This window comes from Myxocyprinus asiaticus, chromosome 14 (assembly GCF_019703515.2).
Source record: "Myxocyprinus asiaticus isolate MX2 ecotype Aquarium Trade chromosome 14, UBuf_Myxa_2, whole genome shotgun sequence".
Taxonomy (NCBI): domain Eukaryota; kingdom Metazoa; phylum Chordata; class Actinopteri; order Cypriniformes; family Catostomidae; genus Myxocyprinus; species Myxocyprinus asiaticus.
The window spans coordinates 44,451,602-44,474,260 of NC_059357.1; the positions used below are offsets into that span (position 1 = coordinate 44,451,602).

The following is a 22,659-nucleotide window of genomic DNA, read 5'->3' on the forward strand; positions in this document are numbered from 1 at the left end:
ACAATTTGAGTTGTGATTCATTTAACTTTTTATTGTCAAATAAATCAAATCAAATTAAATACATTTCAGAATAATACCTTGAAATATGAGAAATCCTGTGTGAAGGGGGAAAAAGCCATTTTCCACACGTTTGTATTTCAGACATATTATAGGCAATTTAATGGCTTTTCAGCCCAATTTAAACCGAAACAGTACAATTCACAAAACATTAAAACAATTTTTGTTTAAAAAAGGTAACATAAAAATATCAAACCATTGTTTGTGGCCCAGTGAAACTGCTGTTAATCAATTATAAGCAGTGAACACAGGTCTGGATAAAAGGTCTGGATTTGACTAAAGGTGTAATTATTTGAACAGTGTTGGAGATCAGTGTCTATGTTCACTCCAGATTCTTCCACTCCAGAATAGTTTCCCTATGAAAACAAAACACAAGTCATCAGATAAAGAAAAGAGTCCTCTATAACATCAAGCATTACACATCAACAAACCTGAAAGTTTTGGCTTGTTTCTGAAAGAATCTCAGCTTCTCAATCTCTTCTGCTAGTCTCCTCATATCATCCCCCTCAAATGTTGGAAGCACTAGATCCTTTCATTGTGGACACACAAGCATCAGTGCATTTCATAACAACGCCAATGCAGAAACGGAGTTCCCAAAAACATTCTGAAAACTAAAAGCTAGCTCAAAAGAATCTTCCAACAATGCAATAATATTAAAGAAATGTTGTTTATTTCCCTTTCAGGTGCAGTTGAGCTTCTAATAAAAAAGTGTTAAAGTCACCAAAAGTAAGCATGTACGTACTGCACTGCAGAGATCTGAAAGGAGTTTTCTGACAACAGCAGTATCTGTACTGTCGGGAGCCTGATGGAATCGACCACCCGTTTTATGGGCCAGACACTTCAGAAACTCACTGCTTGCTCTGTTAAAGAAAAACACAACTCCAATTTGGAAACGTAGGATTAATCGTATAGGCTTTGTTCACACAGGCAGCAAAAATCTTTTTTTTTTTTTTTTTACCATTTCCGACTCAAATCTGTTTCTAGTCTGAATAGCAGAAAAATTCATAAAATCTGATTTTTTACAAACCCGATCCAAATCACATTTGCATGTGGTTTAAAAACCGATAAAAACTGGATGTTTGACAAAGTTTTTTTTTTTTTTTTTAACTGTGTCTTGACATTGTGTTGACTCTTAAAGAAAAATGTCAAAACTCCCAAAAATGTATATTCTATCATGTATGACATGGGACAAAGCAGGGAAGCTGCACAAACGAATAACACAAAAAACAAAACACATCACTCCAAACAAGCAGATCTACCACCAAGACTTGTGTACTTCTGCTGCTCCAAAGAGCCATGTGCACCGAGTGCATGCTATCTAGGTGTGCCTTGGCCGACTTGGCCGAATGGCATAATGCTAATAAACTAAATTTATATGTGTGCCTGGGCCTGCTTAGCCAAAAGACTTAAACGGCTAGTGACCTGACGTATAATGTGTACCTGAACCTGGAAAGCCCGAAGCTTATTTAAGTAATGACTTAGACTAGCTTGGTGTGGACTTATTTAAGCTAATGACCTAAGATAGCGATGTGAGCCAGACTGTACCTTGTTAAAGATGCGCTTCTATGTGTCATGGCCAAAAGCAGACCTAACTGTGCAAGCTGTTTGAAGAAAAAGCCCCAGCAACCACCTGAGCAAGTAGCATTTTCAGAGAAAGATATCGCAGTGCGCTGCAGTGAAACCGGCTTACTTGCAAATTGGAAAATTTTAATGTAAGGCAATGAGACAGTACGCAAGTTAATTGGTTACCCGATTACACTTCAAAGGACCTATCAGCTTACACCATGTGAGCTGACTGGCTTGACATATCACATGCGAGCGAGCTGACTGGCTAACAGATAACAAGTTCAAAGAACCTATCAGCTTGCACCATTCAGAGTTTAATGCCTGAACTTAGTCATTTAATGGTGACTGCGAACATTCTGCCTAAAATCTCCTGTTATATTCAATAAAAAAAAGAAAAAAAAAAGAAAGTCATATGGGCTTTGAGCAACATGAGGGTAAATGCATGATGACAGAATTTTTATTTTTGGCTGAACAATCCCAGTCATGATGGTAACCGATATAGATACAGTACTGAACATCCACATATAAGAATATTATTAGTATTAACATCAATATGAATATACTGGATATTGACTACACTGTGTGAACAAACTGATTGGATTTCATTACTTGCAAATAAAAATATTGGATATGAAAAAGAAATTGGACTTGGGTGCAGTGTGAACAAAACCTTAGCAGACTGGACACAAGTCAGGAAATACCACCATGAATTCAGTTCACCTGTCGTGGCAGTCGAGTGTGATGGTGTGAATGGTGAAGTCTTTCTCTTGTCTCAGTGTGTCTATTTCTCTCAGGATCAGACTGTGGCTGGAGTCAGACCTGCCATCACTGATCAGATACAGACCCTCAGCATCTTCAAAACTACAACCTGCCTGAAGAAATATAAGCATTTTACACTAATGTGCACAAGTAAAACACAAAGCTTGAATATATTGCTTTTTAATGTATGGTATGCATCATTCAGGCATTTATACAACATACTTAACTATATGCTTTCTTTCCCTTGTATTTTGATGCCCAAATAAATATACATTAATAAACATAAACATACATTTTTTCATTAAAAAAAAAAACCTTCTAGAACCTCCTACACCGGTCCTTTGCATCACAAATACAACGATCTATCAGTTGAGCTACCATAAAAATGTGTAAAATATTTTATATTATAGGTATTATTTAAAAAGATTGTGATAAAGTGTACTTTTGTTTTAAGCAGTGACTCATTCTTCCTCATTAGTTAGTGTTGGTACCTGCAGTGCTTGTAGAGTGGATGAACCTCCATGTGTGCTGAGCTGATTCAACCACTGAACTGCATCCATACACAGCTCCTCACTGGACTGAACCAGTGCTGTCTGCCACATCCTCACCTCTTCAGAGAACACCAACACATTAAACCTGATCAAGTTCCAGCAAAAGGAGAGAATGAAATTGTAGGGTGTATAATGAGAGAAAAAGGTAAAAATGAGTCTATTAAATGATGTATGCATGTTCGCAACTATTTGCATTGTGAAAATAAATTATGAGGAAGAAAATTATTTAAATGTCTCTGACATTGAATGAACAAAATCCAAATATAAAGTATATGTATTAGGGTGCTTCTTCAACTTCAGACACAGCAATGTACACTTAATGCATAGAAAGAAATTTTTCACACTCTAACTAGTTTTTATTTAAATTTACTTATTTGTATTATTTGTCTAACAACAATGTCCAACAGCATATGTACATGCATCACAGGAGATTTATGTCACTGTTGTCTCCATTGTCTTGTTAAGGCTAATTTTATAGCTAACATCATGTGTTCTAAATACACACAATTAAATAATATGTTAAATAATATGCACTTTTTGCATAATTTGGCAAAATTACTGTTTAATTGGAAATGACGCCAAATAAAAATGATCTGCTCACAAGTGTTATTTACCTTAAATTATTTTTAATTTTCCTTAAATATCACTTGTCTCATATAACTTTGTTATAATGTAGGGATGTCATAAAATGTTGATATATCAATTATTGATCAGCACGTTATTTTATCTATATATTTTTGAGGCAAAATTTAGCCAACATTTAAATTAGAAGCCTAATATGCTTGCTTTTTAATGTACTCAATTGGCCTCTGTTTAACAGTGTGGAGAAATAGCGTTGGGAGACCACAAGGGGGCAATATAACATTTACTGAAGCTGGTCGAGGTATCACACACACACAGGACGAGCTGATGCAGCGCAGCAGATGGCAGTCCAAAGTTACAAAGGTTTTTGTACTTCTTCAAGAGTTTGCCGGTTAGTGAAACTGGTGTAACTGCGCAAACTGAACAATTAGAAATGGCGACATTTATTTTGCAATTTCTCTGTATGTAGCTTTAAATAGGTCTTTCATTCAAGCTGTCAAACCACAAAGATAGCGATGTGAGCCAGATTGTACCTTGTTAAAGATGCGCTTCTATGTGTCATGGCCAAAAGCAGACCTAACTGTGCAAGCTGATTGAAGAAAAAGCCCCAGCAACCACCTAAGCAAGTAGCATTTTCAGAGAAAGATATCGCAGTGCGCTGCAGTGAAACCGGCTTACTTGCAAATTGGAAAATTTTAATGTAAGGCAATGAGACAGTACGCAAGTTGATTGGTTACCCGATTACACTTCAAAGGACCTATCAGCTTACACCATGTGAGCTGACTGGCTTGACATATCACATGCGAGCGAGCTGACTGGCTAACAGATAACAAGTTCAAAGAACCTATCAGCTTGCACCATTCAGAGTTTAATGCCTGAACTTAGTCATTACTGTCAAACCACAAAACGACATACTTGTAACTGAAAATACATCATGTAGGCTCTATGAAAGACACATGTTCACAATAAATCATCCAGTGATGGCTAGAGTAAATAATCTTTGTCCTTTGATAATGATTTGTGTCGAATTAAATGGAAAACTATGGGAGTTGCACTCTGTGGCGATGCAGATTTTTGAGCATCATCCGGATTCGTAGGTGGGAGTTGTAGGTGTGTCGTATGTGTGTGTACCTTCATGGAAATTTTCTAATTTTACCCTTCACACTTTACCAAAGTTATGTTGAGAAATATGTTTAAAAGAGAGACTATTTTGCATTGAGCAGCCCAATTTAAATGATTATATAAATCGTTAATCATTGGGAAAATCATCAGGAAAATCTTCAGATTATCGATCCCAAGCCTATTAAAAAATACAATAACTTTTGAAAAAAGTTTATTAGGGGCGAAATTGTCGTAATATTTGAAAAAACACAATAAATATTAAAATATGTTATGTTTATTCACTCTTTGTTTAGATGATCATTGTTTTAACATGTAATAATTAGCATTTTTACAATGGATTGTCCTAGTTTAATATTGAAAGTCTGGGTCTGGGACAATGCTAAAACAGTAAAATCTACAAATAAAAGGCATTTGCAAAATAAATGATGAAGGTGTGTTAAACAGTTTACAATTCAGTTTTAATGAGACCTTCTATAAAAAAAGAAAAAAGTTGTAATAATAATCAGCCTCTGGGACATGGAAGTGCCTGAAGTTGAAGAAACACAAGTATATTTTTAACTATATATCGCCCTCTAGAGTCAAAAGAATGTACCTGACGTTGTTGGCATGCAGCTGGTCCCAGATCAGTGAAGCCAGTCCTGTCTGGAGTTCAGGAAGATAGGCGGTCATAGATCCAGACACATCCAACAGAATACAGACTGCTTTCTCCAGCACTGAGCCAAACATATGTCTGCTGCCTGCATGGAAAGTCATAACTCAGAAAACATAATGGAGCTTGACAGCCTCTGGTCACCATTAACCTTCATTACATGGAAAAGAGTGTCCAGGATATTCTTCAAAAATGTACCTTGTTTTGTTCAACATAGGAAAGAAAGTGATAAGGAGCGACAAGAGGGTGAGTAAATGATTCATCACACTCACTATTCTCATTGAAACTATGGGGACAAGTACACAACGAGAGTCATCCTTTGGAGTTATTTCCAAGAAGGGGTTGTGATGTCTATTTTACCTGTCAGTAACCACTCCATCCTCTGGCTGTAGCGCTGCATCAGTTTCTCAGTCTGATTCAGGTACTGCTTCAACTCACCAGGAGTCACATGCAAGTGTTTCACAGTCCCCTATGATTAAACATTGAAGGGAATGTTAACCCAAAATGAAATGTATCTCTTTTTCTTACTTTGAAAAAATTTTGAAGAATTTTCAAGCAGCTCTTTTCCATACAATGACAGATCATACAGTAATTACCATGGCTGTCAAGCTCCAAAAAGCACAAAAAGTATTGTTTAAGGCAACATGGTCTCATAGAATCACATTACTATATATATATATTTTAGCTAAATGATTTGCAACAACACACACACCAACCCCTTATATATTTTCAGTATGACTAGTGTAATACAGCACTGTACTTACATTGATGTGGACACTGGGGAATATGGCACAGTATTTAGCAGACACTCTCTTGTGGACAGATGGCACTAGTGTGTTGTGATGGGAGCATTCGGGTCCAGACAGCAGTTTATGAAGGTCCAACTTCAGATTCTTCAAACCAAACCTTCTCAGCCACTTAAAGAATGCAAAAGAGGAAATAACATGTAAAGATTTGAAAAAAACCCTACCCCTAATAGAACAATAGTATGTTGGTTTGGTCAAATATGTGTTTTCTGAGAGGGACAGATAATGCAGTGCAGTACCTGTTTAGTTGAACAGATGTCCTCATGTTTCGGCAGTTTAACGACTGTATTTATCAACTTACGCACACTCTTTGGTTTGGGATATTTCGTGAAGACAACACCTAGATAGAACAATACAACAAACAATATATATCTCAATATGATAAGGATGTCCCAATACCATTTTTTTGATACTGAGTATGAGTACTGCTACTTTTTTGTGGTACTCGCCGATCCAGATCCAATACCTGTTTTTTTTTTTGTTTTTCTGAATGGCATATCAACAGTTTCATTAAAAATTAATTACAATATTTTATCAAATGAAAGTATAACAATTAATTTTCAACATTATTTTGTATTATTTTTATCAAATGAAGTGCTTTTATTCAGAACCTCACAGCACAATCTAAAATACACTGGAGTTGTATTTTATCAAATAAAGTGCTGCATAACAGAGCGTCACAGATGTGAGATATTGCTTAAATATAATACAATTACTATTGACTTATTAGTAGTAGTAGTAATATAACAGTGAATATCAAATTTCTGTCATACTTTTTTTAATTTAAATTGAGCTTTTATTTTGGCAAAGCTTTTATTTTGAAGTGTTTCTTTGTTGTTATGACGTCATGATGAGCTTCACCCTCCGGAAAAGCTGGTCGCTACATGACTCAAAGTGATTATTAAACCACAAAGGCTGCTATTTAATTAAATAAGTATGTACTGTTTGTGCCTCGTGCTGCAACATGCATTTGCATTCTGTTCACTGTCATCTGCTTCAAACAGAGTGCTCGATGCGCATGACAGTGTTCCCTATATGAGCCGAGGTGGATTAAAAGGCATGTGCAGCTGGTGTCGCACAACACTGTCTCCACACATTCACAAGTGCTCACATTTGCAGCGCGCCGCTCATGCAAACTACATATTTATCTCATTAAATTGCAGCTTTTGCTGTAAAATAATCTCACTAAGACATGATGTGATTTTAATTTGTGCACTGAATGTTTACGTAATGACATTTGTACATCAGATGGTATCGGTTTTTGGTATCGGACCATTTTTACAAGCACAAGTACCAGTACATGAGCGTGGTATCGGGACATCCCTACAACATGAGGCAGAAATTTATATGTTCTTATAGGGCCACAGAAAATGCTAAATGCAAATAATAAATAGCAGCTAACCATACAATCATGCACTGTTAGGATAGCAAAATAATTAAGCAATATCACACAAGCAAGAGTGCTGTTGATTCGTATATCAGCATGGCTTTAACTCAGCTGAGGCTAGTTTGTTTAGTTGTAGTTTTTAGCTAACTTGTTAGCTGTAGTTTGTTTAGTTTTAGGCTTGTACATTTTGGCATGAACAAATTGTTCTCGTTCCCTTCCATTGTTTTGATGCTGAACGACTCAGTTTTTAAAGGAATCAGTTGAGTCATTGTTGAATGATTCAGTCAAAACATAAGAAACTCATTTGTCGCAACCTACTCAAGTACATATGCAATCTCCAGAAATGGTCACTGAATGAATCATTGAATTAAATCAAAATGAATATGAATCAAATCAAACAACTTGTTGCCATTCACTTCCATTGCTTTGGTGGTGAACAGCTGTGTCTTTTAACAAATCACTTGAGTCAATGATTAAACGACTCACTCATAACATAAAAGATGCACATTTGTCGCCAGCTACTAGAGTAAATATGCAATTTGCAGAAAATTCAATCAAAATGATGATGAATCAAATCAAATCTTTTATTTTAAGCAAACTAATCGTTCACGTTCGCTTCCATTGTTTCGGTGGTAAATGAATCTTTTTTTAGAACATCAGGTTGAGCAAATGGTTGAATTACTCACTCATCATATAAAGACGCTCATTTGTCGCCACCTACTGGAGTAAATATGCTGTCTCCGGAAATGGTCAATGAACGAATCAGTAAATGAAATGAAATTTAATCAAAATTACATTTTTTAAGTGAACAAATCATTCTCGTTCACTTCCATTGTTTTACGTCTTATAACAAATCAGTTGAGTCAATGATTAAATGACTCAAAACAAAACAAAAAAATGCTTATTTGTCACCACCTAATGGAGTAAATATGCAATATCCATAAATTGATACTGAACGAAGCAGTGAATGATATCAAAATGATGATAAATCAAAATCCCTACCACTATCTGGAAAGCTACGAACACGGAGAATAGGGCTGGGTGTCGATATAGATTTCCCGATTCGATTCCAATTCGATATCGATTCAGATGGGTATATTTTAGTTATAATGTCCATTTTTTTTTCAAACATATTAGGGATGCATGATATATCTGCGTACGAAATATTATTGGCCAGGGAAAATCAAAATATAATTTTGGCCAATAATTTGTTGTTTTATTTGCTTGCGGCTGAGAATCTCTGACTGCCTGCAAGCGTCTTTCATTGAAGCAGAGACTCGGACAGCCACAAGTGACAGTGTGTGTGCGCATACACAACGTGTCTGTGTGAGTGAAAGACAAGCTCATGTCACTCTGTGTGGATTATTTGAACATCTCTGCACCTTGTTACGCTGTTTTGGGTCTGGTTTTAATTCAGGATCATCTGCTGTAAGTAATGACATGCCATTTCCCATATTCTGTTTATGTTTCATGTGGCAATAAATAAAAATGCAACAAAAAACATTTTTTGGCAATGTGTGAACGGCTTGTAACGCAACTTAAAAAATGAGCCCTTCCCGGACTTCCTAGGTTGCCTATTAAAGCCTGTAGACTGATTTTCATACGAAGGGAGCGGGTCGCTTTTGCCGGGAAAATTCCAAGGATGTGACAGTAGCTTCTCTTCCGCTATTCAACAGCATCAACAGACAGTCTGCAACACTAGGTAACGTTATCTTAGAGATGGAATCCAGCAAACGTCCGGCTCCCAGCACAACACTGACTCCTACACAAACTCCAAGTAAGCCAAAAAAACAAAACAAAAAAACATTTATCTACTGAATCCCATCTGGCTAAGCGGGAACATGATCGTGGTCGAGTGAAAACTAGAGTGAACATCGGCTGAATTGGCGTTGAAAACTAGAGTGAACTGAATTGGCATTCTTCTTATTGGACAGGTAAGCTTACATAACTGCAAAGCATGTGAAATATAGTGCCATAAGGATTGATCTGTGTAATTTTAGCAAAACTACAATAACACATGAAATGAATGCTAGACAATGTTCAAGATAATGCAAAAAGCTCCATTCATTAGTGTAACGTAACTTGGATATACAGAAAATATATACATTCTATTATTATAAAACAATAGCGCATCGAGATATCAAATTTATATATCACATCAATACTGAATTGTGTCAACATATTTATAATGTACTGTCTATTTTATAAACAGCTGCTGTCATCATCCACCAAATTTAGCTAACAGCTATTGATAAAGCTGGCTAGCTAGCTAACGTCAACATAGGCTATCGTATAAATGCAGTCAATGGCTGTGTCTCGTTTGGAAGGCTGCGTCCTCCGGAGGTCACATTTGTCGGCCGCATACGTCATCGGGGCTGTCTTGTTTCAGAAAAGCGAGTAGGACACTTTGAATGCAGCCTTCGAATGTGAACTTCTTTCACGGGAATTCAGAGGATGCATGAGGTGTATCCTTCGTGGGCACTCACAACCCACAATTCTTTGCTTCAACGGAAATGAACATCATTTGTCTAAAAACATTACGCAAATTTGCCTGAAAATATGACGTTCAGATGCAAGTAATGTTAATTTCCAAGTTGAAGTACAGTAGATGGGTGCAGAGTATATAATATGTATAATTATAGTAATATATAATTAAAATACATTATTTTAGACTAAAAGTACACCTGTAAAATCTATTTTCTTTTCTCTCTATATCATTATATCTCTCCTAAAATGTACCTCATGCATTCCCATCCAAAGGGACTTTGTTCCCTTCTCACTCAAAGCGCTCGCACTTGTTAAAGAGTGGCTTGCTGTCATAGCAACCATGATAAGTTCTGTTTCCGTTTGTCCTACGAAGGCCGTCTCGTTTAAACAAGACTTGTTTAAAGGAGGACACTCGGTATACTGCAGCCTTCATAGGATTTCTGTAAACATAAGCGCATGTTAACGAGAGTGACTCGAATGGCTTTATCTCATCTGTGCTATGCCTGATTTTCTTTTCTCCCCTTTTCTCCCCAATTTGGAATTCCCAATGCGCTCTAAGTCCTCGTGGTGGTGTAGTGACTCGCCTCAATCCGGGTGGCGGAGGACAAATCTCAGTTGCCTCCATATCTGAGACCGTCAACCTGCGCATCTTATCACTTGACTTCTTGAGCGCGTTAAAGCGCGTGTGGAGGCTTCACGCTATTCTCCGCGGCATCCATGCACAACTCACCACGCGCCCCACCGAGAGCGAACCACATTATAGCGACCACGAATTGCCAAATATATACATTTTTAGTCACATAGCATGAAATTTGGTTGCAAATGCGAGTGATTTCCTCTCACTGTAGTGGAGGGCTGCGCACAGAGTAAAAGATTTAAGAATTTATATTGATATCGTTCAAATGAAGATTGCGATGCATCGGAAAATCAATATTTTTACACACCCCTAACGGAGTAGCAAAGTGATACAAATAGTGAAGCGTCCCAGTGCTATTGGACTGTGTATATTAGCAATCAGATTCAAGGACCAGAACTGTTGTAACACGATTACAGTGGTGTAAAGTAACGAAGTACAAATACTTCATTACTGTACTTAAGTAGCTTTTTTCAAAAATGTTACTTTCTTGAGTATTTAAGTTTGTTGCAATTTTAGTTTAAACTTCACTACATTTTTTAGCCAAACAAATACTTTTTACTTTGATACAGACCCTCTCGTTACTCATGACCTCGATTAAAAAAAGTTTGTTTAATTATTTGCAAAAAGAGAGCAGAGAGCAGCTGATAAACAGAGCACAGTGTGTTTGATTGACAGACACAGACACTCAGCGCTTTTCTCAGATGCTGTGGATGATTACAGTACGTTTTTTTACCACATGATTTTGCTTTATTCATCGATGATGATAAATGGAAAACTGGGTGCCGTATCAACTCAATGGTTCGTTTGGACGGTTAATGTATATGAAGCTTTCCTAAATATCCCTCACATATGAAACATTTTGAAGTTTGATTCATTTCAGTGAATCGGTTTGATCAGAGGACTCATGTACATGAACCGTATTAAAGGACGATTTATTTGAGTTTCACACAGATTACCCTACGCATTATGTCACTTCTTATTTGTTGCTGAATATTTAGTCAAACGCTGCTGTTCACCACTGTTTTCGATTAATTTATTGACAGGAATGTGTTTACATTTACAGGATTTACACACTGGTAACTTTTCAAATGCTGTTTAATACTGATAATTATATTTTATAATAAAGATAATACTTCCATGTAGTTAGGCCCTTTTTTAATAGCTTGTAGTGTAGTAACTATTTTTAAAAGGGTAGCTTCAATTCAAAACTGCTCAGGAACAGAATAAGTAAATATGTTGAATTTATACATTATAACATTATTGATATAATTGTTTAAATTCATTATATTCTGTTCATGTTTATTTCCATGAACTATAGCTTATTTCTGGAATAAAAGGTCTATCTTAATCCACCTGCATCTCAGCTTTAATTATCGTATACTGAACTATTGATTTATTTTGTATTACTGATTTATTTGTATAGGGACAGTACAAGAACAGAGATTCAGCAAAAAAAAAAAAAAAAAAAAAAAAAAAAAGAAATAAGGGGGATGCATTGTACGTACAGATTATAGCACATGCTAATTTGCATCTCAGGTCCCTAGATAAGCTTTTTTTTCCTAGAAAAAATCAAATCAAATAAATAAATACTAATAAATAAAACTAAACTAAAGTAAAACAAGCATTTGAAAATTGAAGGGAAAATATTAACTATAAAAGTTAATATTTATTGTATCCAATATCACAAATATGGCTTTAAAAATAACAACATGAATGGGTCGCATTTTATAAGATGAACGGATTCGAATTTGTAGTACTTTTACTTTTTGATACTTAAGTGTTAAAACACTGTACCTTTTACTTTTACTTAAGTAGTGTTTTAATGGATTACTTTTACTTAAGTAATACATTTGTGTGCTATCTGTACTTTTACTTAAAGGGATAGTTCACCCAAAAATGAAAATTCTCTCATCATTTACTCACCCTCATGCAATCCCAGATGTGTATGACTTTATTCATCAGAACACAAATTAAGATTTTTAGAAGAATATTTCAGCTCTGTAGATCAGTACAATGCAAATTATTTGGTGCCAAAATTTTGATGCTCCAGAAAGCACATAAAGACAGCATAAAAGTAAGCCATATGACTCTAGTGGTTTATTCCATGTCTTCAGAAGTGATATAATAGGTGTGGGTGAGAAACAGATCAATATTTTAATCAATTTTTACAATAAATTCTACTCCCTGCTCAGTCAATCTCCACTTTAACTTTCACTTTCACAATCTTCTTCTGTTGTTTATGGTGATTCACATTCTTCATGCATATGCCCCCTACTGGGCAGGGAGAAGAATTTCAAGCAAAAATTGACTTAATGATCTGACTTATTGATATTAATAATACTGATCTGTTTCTCACCCACACCTTTCAAATCACTTCTAAAGATATGGATTAAAACACTGGAATCATATGGATTACTTTTATGGTGTCTTTATGTGCTTTTTGGAGCATCAACATTTTGGTAGCCATTCATTTGCACTGTATGGACCAAAAGAGCTGAGATATTCTTCTAAAAATCTTAATTTGTGTTCAGCAGAATAAAGTCATACACATCTGGGATGGCATGAGGGTGAGTAAATGATGAGAGAATTTTCATTTTTGGGTGAACTATTCCTTTAAGTGTAGAAATTGAGTACTTTTTCCACCACTGCAGGAGTAGCAATTCTTAAAAGGGAGGATGCCACTAACCTAAGTAGCCATCTTCCATGTAGAAGACAGACTCTGATGCTTTGGTTCTCCTCTGATCAGCAGACTTTGATGAACATGCTGGTCTGTTGATATCAGCTGATTGGACTAAAAAAGACCACAAAAATTAATACTCTGTAAAACCTTAATGCAGCATGAGTCACATAAATAACCCAGCATTCCGTAGCCTATTTGAGGAGGCTTTTGACTGAGACAGATATAGAAACTGACAGGCTTTCTGAAGCTGACGTAGATCAAATGAGATGCTTTATCTAGTACAATCTAATGCAAACGATAATCATACATGACATCAACAAGGAAAAAATATAAGCCAATTTCCCAGAAAGAGAAAGCTTTAATATATGACACACTATATCTTTTTAGAGTATGATATAGAAAAAACATCTTGGATGGTCTGCCATGATCCCAGAAATAAGATGTGCTTGGTATATGGATCTCTAATAAGGACAAACTGGATGTTTGTAAGGCATCACACCTGGTGGGATATCTGCTTTAGAGCTGCTCGGCCTCCAAGCCAGTCTGCTCTCTGCAGACCTGTTCTTCTGCTTGCTTACCTGTTCATATAATACATCATGATGAAAAAGGATTCATTTAGATGACACCAATTTTAAGATTCCTTAAAGCTGAAGTGCATTTCTAGAGACACCAAAGTTTCTTAATGCAGCTTATTCTGGCTAAGAACCGCCCACTTAAACAAGAAGAGCCATCTGACTGACATGTAAAGCGATCAATCACAGTTTGTTTTACTTTTAGGTGCTGTTTAGGGGTAGGCTTATCTGAGAACAAAACAATAAACTTGAATGAGCATCATTCACAGTAATTCATATTGTGTCATGGGAGTGGGCGGTTGCTGCAGAGCTCTTTTGGTGTGCTTTGTTTGCCACAATTCTCTGACTGGTGGATCATTTCTCATAAGGATCATGGGTAGTGTAGTTCTTCTCCAGGAATTCTGTAATTAAACACTTTTTTTTAATGAAGTTGAAATATCGTAGACTGGTGGCTTTAACAGAAGCATATACAATCGATCAACAACTTCGGAGCTCATGGCAGGTCTGTTTTTAAAGGTTTATAAGTTATCGTTAAAAATCAAATCCCCTATGGAGAAAATGATTTTACTTCTAGAACCACATTGTTGCACTCTTATTTGTATTAGACAGTTAGTAAAGGGACTGTGTGTCATCTAAGGCTGAGACTACAGTAAGCTTAGATCAGTGTAAATTTCTTTTCAGAACAGTTATCATGTATGCTTAATTTCTTATGTAAATACAGTACAAGCTCTACATATTGATGTACAACATAAAGTAGTGTGACATGTACAATATAGTACAACATACAATACAAAATATATCAGTGTAGAGTAACACGTTTGATTGACAGCTGTTTGCGTTCAAAAGAATAATCTGACCAGTCTAGCGCGACTGAGTGCTGTGGGTCTTGGAGGTGGCAGTTTTGCTCTGTGGGACTGGGGTTGGATGGTTGAGGTACTCATCTCCTGAAACAGACTTTCTCCTGAACTTCTGCTGGATCCCTTCTGAATCAGAGAGTCCACTAAGTCAGAGCACTGCACCAGAACGTAGATGGAAGTCCAACATAAGAACCACATATTTGTTGGAATAACTTGCACTGATTAATCATGCATAATACAAACAGGAATGTGTATTAGGGTCAATTTTGTTGTAACATCATTTTGATTAAACATCCAGTTGCTTTTAAAGAACTTGACCTGACCTCAAAGACCTGGATGAACCTTTCTAAACATCAAGGGCTGATCAAACTTTGCTTCAAACTTCTCTTTGGTGTCCCATGAGTTATTTAGACATCATGGACACAGGTCAAATAAAGGTCGTGTGAGAAAAGGGTCACTTACACACTGCTGTAATCTCACCTTCTGAAAATAATTAGCGGCTGTCTCCATTTCTCCAATTAGAACAGTGATGTCATCACTCTCCACGATGCCTGCAGGGAAAGGTGAGGCAGAGGCTCATATTTTCCACTGCACATGCTATTACATACACACACATAAATGAAAACACAGACAAACAACAGGCATCCAATCACAAGTCTCACTGGACATCATGTGCTGTACACATGACATATACAAAAACAGCAAAACACTTAGCGTTAAAGTAAACAGCAGGACTTTGGACATTTTACAAACATCAAATTCACAGAGCTCAACTCTGGATGGCAGAACTGTTTGTCTATAACCAAAAAGGTTTTCTGCCATTTTAAGGACAGACAATGATAAACAAAACTGAATGACAGCCTGAACAAATACGTTTTAATCTCTGAACAAATGTTTTAAAAATGGAATACAGTACTTTATTTATGGTTCAAAACATGGATTATTTATCCATGGGGTTAAGATTGATCGATTCATCCATCCATTTGTCCATTCATCCATCTGTTTGTCCATCCATCCATCCATCCATCTATACATCCATCCATTCATTAATTCATCCATCCATCCATTCATTTGTATATCAGTCTATCCACCCCTCCATTTGTCTATTAGCTATCCATCCATTATTCCGTTTGTCTATTATCCATACATTCATTAATTCATCCATCCATCCATCAATCTGTTTGTCTATTATCCATCCATCCTTTCATTTATTACTTTATCTATCCATTCATCCATTCATCTAGAGGTCAGCATTCCTGTGGGACCTGATTAGATATCTTGCGGTGCAGTATTCAACTTCAGTTTAAGGCTGGAGTTGGTGGTACTTCCAAGAGTTGTGGGCAGGAGTGGGCAGTTAGAAAATAGCCAATAAAAATGCAATGTGGATATCGTTTTTGTTTTATAATTAATGAAAGCAAAAAAACTAATGTATTTTTACAATAATAAACAGAAAATATGACGTAAAAATGTGCACATAGCAGGTGCATCAAATTATCCAACCCTTATTTAGAGTAGGCTATGAATGTAGTCAAAGGTCTTTAGGAAAAGTTAGAGCAACACGTGAAACACTCATTCATCAAAGGATGTGAAACTCGGACTGGAAAATGGTCAAGTTATTGTGAAGAAACCAACTTCAGGCAAGTCAGATGGGCATCTTTTTCACACGTCATCTGATAATAGCAATAACAGAAAAGTTCAATGTTCTTTGGGTACACTTGTCTATTTCTATGGCTTTTGCTCTATGTGGAAAACAATTAAGGGTTGGGGGAATGGGAGCAGTCAGGAAGAAAATTTTTGTGGACAGAGAACGGGTTAACATGAGAGAAAATTCAGCGGGAGCGTATCCATCCATCCGTTTGTCTATCGGTCCATCCATCCGTCCATCCATCCATCCATTCTTTTGTCTATCAGCCCACTCATCCGTCCATCCATCTGTCCATCCATCCATCCATCCATTCATTCATCAATCCGTTTGCCCATCCATCCATCCAACCATCCATCCATTTGTCTATCGGTTTTGTCTATCCATTCTTTAATCCATACCTTTTTTTAATATCAGTTCCTCTGCTCAACATTTCTTCCAACACTGGTTTGTCCTCACAAAAACATCATCATCATGTATCATTGAGGCAGTTAAAGAGCACAACACCCCCTTCTCACCCATCTCAGTCATCCAAAGGAATCGTCCATTGCCCGCATGTGCTAGATTACGCAGGGGCCGTGCGGTGTCAGCAAGGGTGGCGTAACAGGACGGAGGGCAGCTCTGAATGTCCTCTCCAGTGAACAGGCATACGTGGAGATTCAGGTTTACTATGCTGCAGCGCTCAGACACATAGGCAGTGACAGAAACCTGAGAATAAAAGTGTGAAAAACACTTTGACTACATTTGTAATGTGGTGACCGTTTGCATAAAAAAAGATGCCCCCATCTTGGTTCTTTAAGTATTTTTCCCATTCATTTCATAAAATGAACAACAATCCCATGAAATATTGTGAATGACGTAACTGAATTAAAAACAACTTATTTAAAGTTGTTGATTATAAGTATATAATAAGTATATAAACTATACATTTTAATTTTACTGCAAAATATTCTTAATTGTATTTTCTATTCCCAAATACGTTTTCATACAGGTTTCCTGAACTCTCCAATGGTTGGACAAAAACGTCATACTCCCACGATTGGTTGAGCCATTGTTGCTCTGTCAGGATGCTCAAAGAAACAAGAGCAATGTTCTGAAAGCACCTTCTCTTTATTATTTAACATTGAAAAATATCAAATTACAATACCTTTAAGTATTAATACACTAATTTGATTTCAGCAAATGCACTTTTCAGATATGAGCAGCAGAAGGCAGCAGAGAGTGTCATGGTCATTTATGTGAAGGTTAAACGTAAGTTCTTAGCAATTCATCGCTTCATCAAAATGTGAACTATATTTCCAGACAATATAATATTCAAAGGGTTTTAGTTCATAATTCAACATACTGATATGCTGGTTGGTGACATAATGCCACATTCATACCAGTGCGGGCTAGGCAAAAGGGCACCTCTCTGAACCCTAAAATGACAAAAGGCACACCCTATGGTCTCATCCACATCAGCTGTGCCATTTGGGCCAGGGCCTCTTTATTGCAAGGGATTTTAAAATCAACCTTGAGGATCTGACTAACCATCTCCTGATCAGGCAAGCCGGTGGTGAGGAGGTATACTCCATGAGTCAGCAATGAATCTTCACATGGTTCCTCCTCTAGAGCACGCCGTAGAGCAGCCAGAGTATTACAACCCCCGACACACTCCATTCCCAGAATCCACCTGAAGACACACACACGCAGACAAGATCAAGACAAGGCGGTTAGTACAAAGATTTGACATAAATCAATACTTCTTACAGAGAGCTTCGATTAAACTTTAGACCCAAATTAGCCAAACAAAGCAGTTCTTCAGAAATATATAGACTACATGTTCTAATTTGAGATGAACCGAAGCTGAACTTTGTACCCCACAAATAATTAATCAAGTGATATAAATATATATACAACTGAATCACACACAAAAACAAACACAGTAATGATTTTTATGACTGTAATAAGAACTGGGGTGGAAATGTCTTTAATTATCATTTAAATAATGTCACAATGCAAAAAAATCTTACTGGTCCTAAAAAAAAATTTCGTTTCTTTTAACAAAATAAAATGTGTGGGTGAAATTTGAGATACAAATTTTCCTGACAGGTTTTATGAGGTTCACAGAGAAAGAAACGGTGTAAAATAAGTGTTCATTTAAAAGTGCACTCAGTAACTTTTGTCTTTGTGTCATCTTGTACTTCCACTGACACCTAGTGGTTTGGATGCAGCATCATTTAAAATCAATAGTTTTCAGTTTCAGATGCCATTGTAGAAACGTTGTAATCACAGTCAGCCATGATTACTTTAATCAATGAGTGAAAGTGTCAAATAACAGGACGGTTACTGGATTAAGTGAGTAGTATTCGGCTGGTCATGTGATTCTAACATGGCGCCCCCATGTGTGGACCCTCTCCATGTAGAATAAAACAGCTTTTATAAGGTTACTGATATGACTGGAGTCTTCATTTTAATGTGAGTGCTCATGATTTCATACATATATTGCAAAATTACAATTCATGTCTTTAGGAGTTCAACTATTTTAATGAGGAAAAAATTAATGAGTGCACCTTTAAATCCAGCAATTTTGTATACATCTATGAACACTTCCTTGGTCTTGCAAAACATCCGCACCAATTTAGAACCATTTTAAATATGGGTCAAAATGACCCACAAGACCAAGGAAGCGTTAAGGGTGCTATGATTAAATTATATTATACATTTCAGCATTATATTGGCCACCGTCCACCCTTTTCTCTAAATATCGGCATCAGCCATTAAAAACCCATACTGGTCGACCAATATTAACAAACAGCACTAATAAAAAAGACAAAGCCTTAAAAAGCAGAAGTAAAATCTCTTACTGCCAAACAGCTTGCAAGTTTTTATGAGTGGGGGGAACCATCTTCTGTTGCCATGACTGCACATCTGTTCCAAAACTGTGATAAGCATTAACCAGATCACATGTAGTGAATACATTTGCAGAACACACAATAGTAAACTTGACACAGATGACACAAGGATCATTTCTTCTATGCGGCACAATTTCATAATTTACATATTTTCATCGTCTATATTTTTCTCATTTAAATTGTCTCTTTATGAAATATTTTGCTTGAGAAGTGCGCTTGAGTGTCTAAATACTTTTTGGGGCTACGGTAAAAGTCAAAGAGCATACATACATTCATTCAATAACAGAGTGAATTAAATTCTTGAGGATGTGGAGGTTACAGCATGAGTCATTTAAACACTCTGAAGTGAGGCCGTGCAGCTGCTCTCTGTTTTATTAAGAGCAGGTATGTGTGCTGTGCTCCCAGCAAAATTTATCAAGAGTTATATTTAAGCCAGACTAAAGTAGAACACTCATGACATCGCTATAAGAGGAGTAGGCCTCTGGTACAGATGCTTTTTACTCTCCATTAACAACTTCAATTTCAGTGTGTGTTTGCAGATGAAAACTCGCTGGCGTTGATGCTCTGACACGAATCTTGAATCCAGCTTCACGATTGCTGTAACAAAGCGGATAGCCACAATCTTCCAGCAGATTAATATTGTAGAGGATGACAGTTTAAGGGATTTAATGCCCACTGCAATGAATATGCAACCTATGTGGGGAGTAGTTCTTTCAATTAGTCAAACTCTCACTTAGACTTGGTCAAAATGGTCAACTGAGAGCACTCATTTTTATATTAACATTTTCTGCCTAAGACAATGCAAGTACAATTTGGTAAGTTTAAAATAGTAGACCTACAATAAAAACGGTAAACTAAAAACAAAACTGATGATTCACCGCGATCATTTGATTTAAAGGAATAGTTCACCCAAAAATTAAAATTCTCTCATCATGTACTCACCCTTATCCCAGATGTGTTTGACTTTCTTTCTTCTGTTGAACACAAATGAAGATTTTTAGAAGAATATCTTTGCTCTGTAGGTCCATACAATGAAAGTGAAAGGAGTCCAAAACTTTGAAGCTCCAAAAAGTACAGTACTGTTCAAAAGTCTTAGGCACATAAGAGGTTTCACAAAAACATTTGTCTTAAAATGGTTATTTATATCTGCTACTTTAGTGTGTCAAAAGGAAATATACATGTTATACTCCCAAACATTCCTTTTGCAAATAGAATAGAATAGAAGAACAGGGAGCCCTGCAACGGATGGCATGGCCCTCACAAAGCCCCCCACTGAACATCATGTTAATCTGAGACTACATAAAGAGACAGAAGTAATTGAGACAGTCTAAATAAATAAGAGAACTGTGGCGAATTCTCCAAGATGCTTGGAACATCCTATCTGCCAACAACCAAGAAAAACTGTGTCCAGGTGTAAGTAGGAGCATTGGTGATGTTTTGAAGGCAAAACTGTTCACACCAAATACTGATTTAGCTCTTTTTCTGTTTACTGGACTTTGTATGACATAAATTGATTAATGAAAACTATTTATGTCATTCTTTTTTTAAGAAATCCTCACTTTAAACATTTTCACAAGTGCCTAAAACTTTTGCACAGTACTGTACATAAAGGCAGCATAAAAGTACTTTAACCGTGATTATCTGAGAGAACTGTTCAAAGCACTTCAACTATTGAGCACTTCAAATTCTAATCACATCTCACTATCCAAATAATGGATTTTAAGTGAATATAGAAATCATAAACGCGTTTCATGAATGTTGAGTCTCATTTTTTTGGTGTAACACTGTATTATTTGAGGCTGTCACCATTCTGCACTTCAGACCATTAAGAGCAGCGTCTAAAGTGCATGTGAAGATTAAACACTAGCTGAAATGTATGCATGATACAAGGCTTTCGATATTAAACGCAAAATGTTTCACTTTAACATTCGTGTAATGGCAAATGTTCTTGATTGTTGCAGGTTCATACACAGAGGAGGAGACGGTGAGGAGATGAGCCGCTTATTCTGTTACTATGGATCTGAATGGCAGTTGTGCAGCTGGATACCGACACTTCAAGCTATTCGAGCACTGTTTTTGCTGCTGTCAATATGGAGAAAAGCTATAGTGATTTAGTATTTAAGATTACCTCAGATTTCCAGTTTTTGACTGGTTAAAAAGAGTCCCAATGAAATAACATTGTACTTAATTCAGTCAACAGCACTGGATTAAATGTTCATTATATTATATCCTTTTGTGTTTTACAGAAGAAAGTAATACAGTTTTGGAATTACATGATGGTGAGTAAATAATGACAGAATTTTCCTTTTTGGGTTAACTATCCCTTTAAGTATAAGCCTTTAGATCAAAAGGTTTTTAATATCATGAAAAAACATGAATTCAATCAAGTTTATCAAAAAAGAATTTGACCACAGAGAGAAATTATCCAAACATGAAATATCCTCTAGAGAGAAACCGACAAAAGACACTGAGACCAAATGACAAACCTGTCACTATAAATGACTGATAATGTGTGTGTGTGTGTGTGTGTGTGTGTGTGTGTGTGCAAATTTGTGTATGACTTACACAATGACATTGAAGCTGTGTTTATTAACCAGTTGTTCTTGCAGCAGTAGTCGGAGGGCATGCTGGATGTGGAGCTGGTAGTGGGCATTCTTCCCAGACATATCCACAAGAATCTGCACCCTGAGAGAGAGAGAGAGAGAGAGAGAGTCTGTAATCCATGATCCTCCTGACCTGATCTGAATATCAGTGCAGCACTAATGGATTTCTAGAAAGGTTGAAGACTGGAGAGCGAATATCAATAAGCACTAATACTCATATTTACTCTATCTTCCGATTGACATATGAGGGCAAGTCTGTTGGTTTAACGATCTAAAAAACTGGTGATTCGATCAGAGTTCTCACTGTATATGACCCTGAGAAAAGAGCAGTCTGTGTTTTACCGGATTCTCTTAGGCCGCTGATCTCAACTGGTATATAGAGCCTGATCCAATGAAAATTATGTGACGGTGGTGCCATTTTTGCCAAATTATATTACATGGTTCATTGCATGTATCGTGCCATTTCGGAGGTGAAATGTACACTGTGTGGCACTAAAACTGAGTTAAATGTTCTCCCAAACAGATGAGGTTTTGAAGGTTAATGCTTTATCGAGTTTTAAATTAACAAAATCAACCTCCCTACCCTAAACCTCAAACCTAAACCTAACGGACAGTGTCATAAAAAACAAATGTGAGATGAAAAACGCAATTGCTGAAGCAACGACATAATTTTATGGAGCTTCTATGACACTTTCAGCTTACGTGTCAACTCGCATGCTCTTCAGGACTCGTATCCCGGTCCTTTACATCACAAGTGCAACACTCTATCAATTGAGCTACTGTACAATTTGATCAAACTCAAACAAGC

The 22,659-nt window shown here is 36.6% G+C and overlaps 1 protein-coding gene across 1 annotated transcript in view; it reads right to left on the bottom strand.

Moving 5' to 3' along the window:
- Positions 1-22,659, bottom strand: part of LOC127452310 (von Willebrand factor A domain-containing protein 3A-like) — a 48,767-nt gene continuing 26,108 nt past the window's right edge. The window contains exons 14-30 of the mRNA XM_051717696.1: positions 21,814-21,933; positions 19,201-19,275; positions 17,885-18,026; positions 16,873-17,062; positions 15,193-15,263; positions 14,713-14,868; positions 13,783-13,861; positions 13,290-13,394; positions 6,332-6,432; positions 6,051-6,203; positions 5,647-5,755; positions 5,230-5,374; positions 2,874-3,018; positions 2,344-2,495; positions 800-917; positions 489-586; positions 1-413 (exon numbers count right to left, since the gene is read on the bottom strand). Coding sequence (XP_051573656.1) covers positions 380-413; positions 489-586; positions 800-917; positions 2,344-2,495; positions 2,874-3,018; positions 5,230-5,374; positions 5,647-5,755; positions 6,051-6,203; positions 6,332-6,432; positions 13,290-13,394; positions 13,783-13,861; positions 14,713-14,868; positions 15,193-15,263; positions 16,873-17,062; positions 17,885-18,026; positions 19,201-19,275; positions 21,814-21,933 — 1,993 coding nt within the window. The 3' untranslated portion in view covers positions 1-379. The remainder of the gene's footprint in view (positions 414-488; positions 587-799; positions 918-2,343; positions 2,496-2,873; positions 3,019-5,229; positions 5,375-5,646; positions 5,756-6,050; positions 6,204-6,331; positions 6,433-13,289; positions 13,395-13,782; positions 13,862-14,712; positions 14,869-15,192; positions 15,264-16,872; positions 17,063-17,884; positions 18,027-19,200; positions 19,276-21,813; positions 21,934-22,659) is intronic.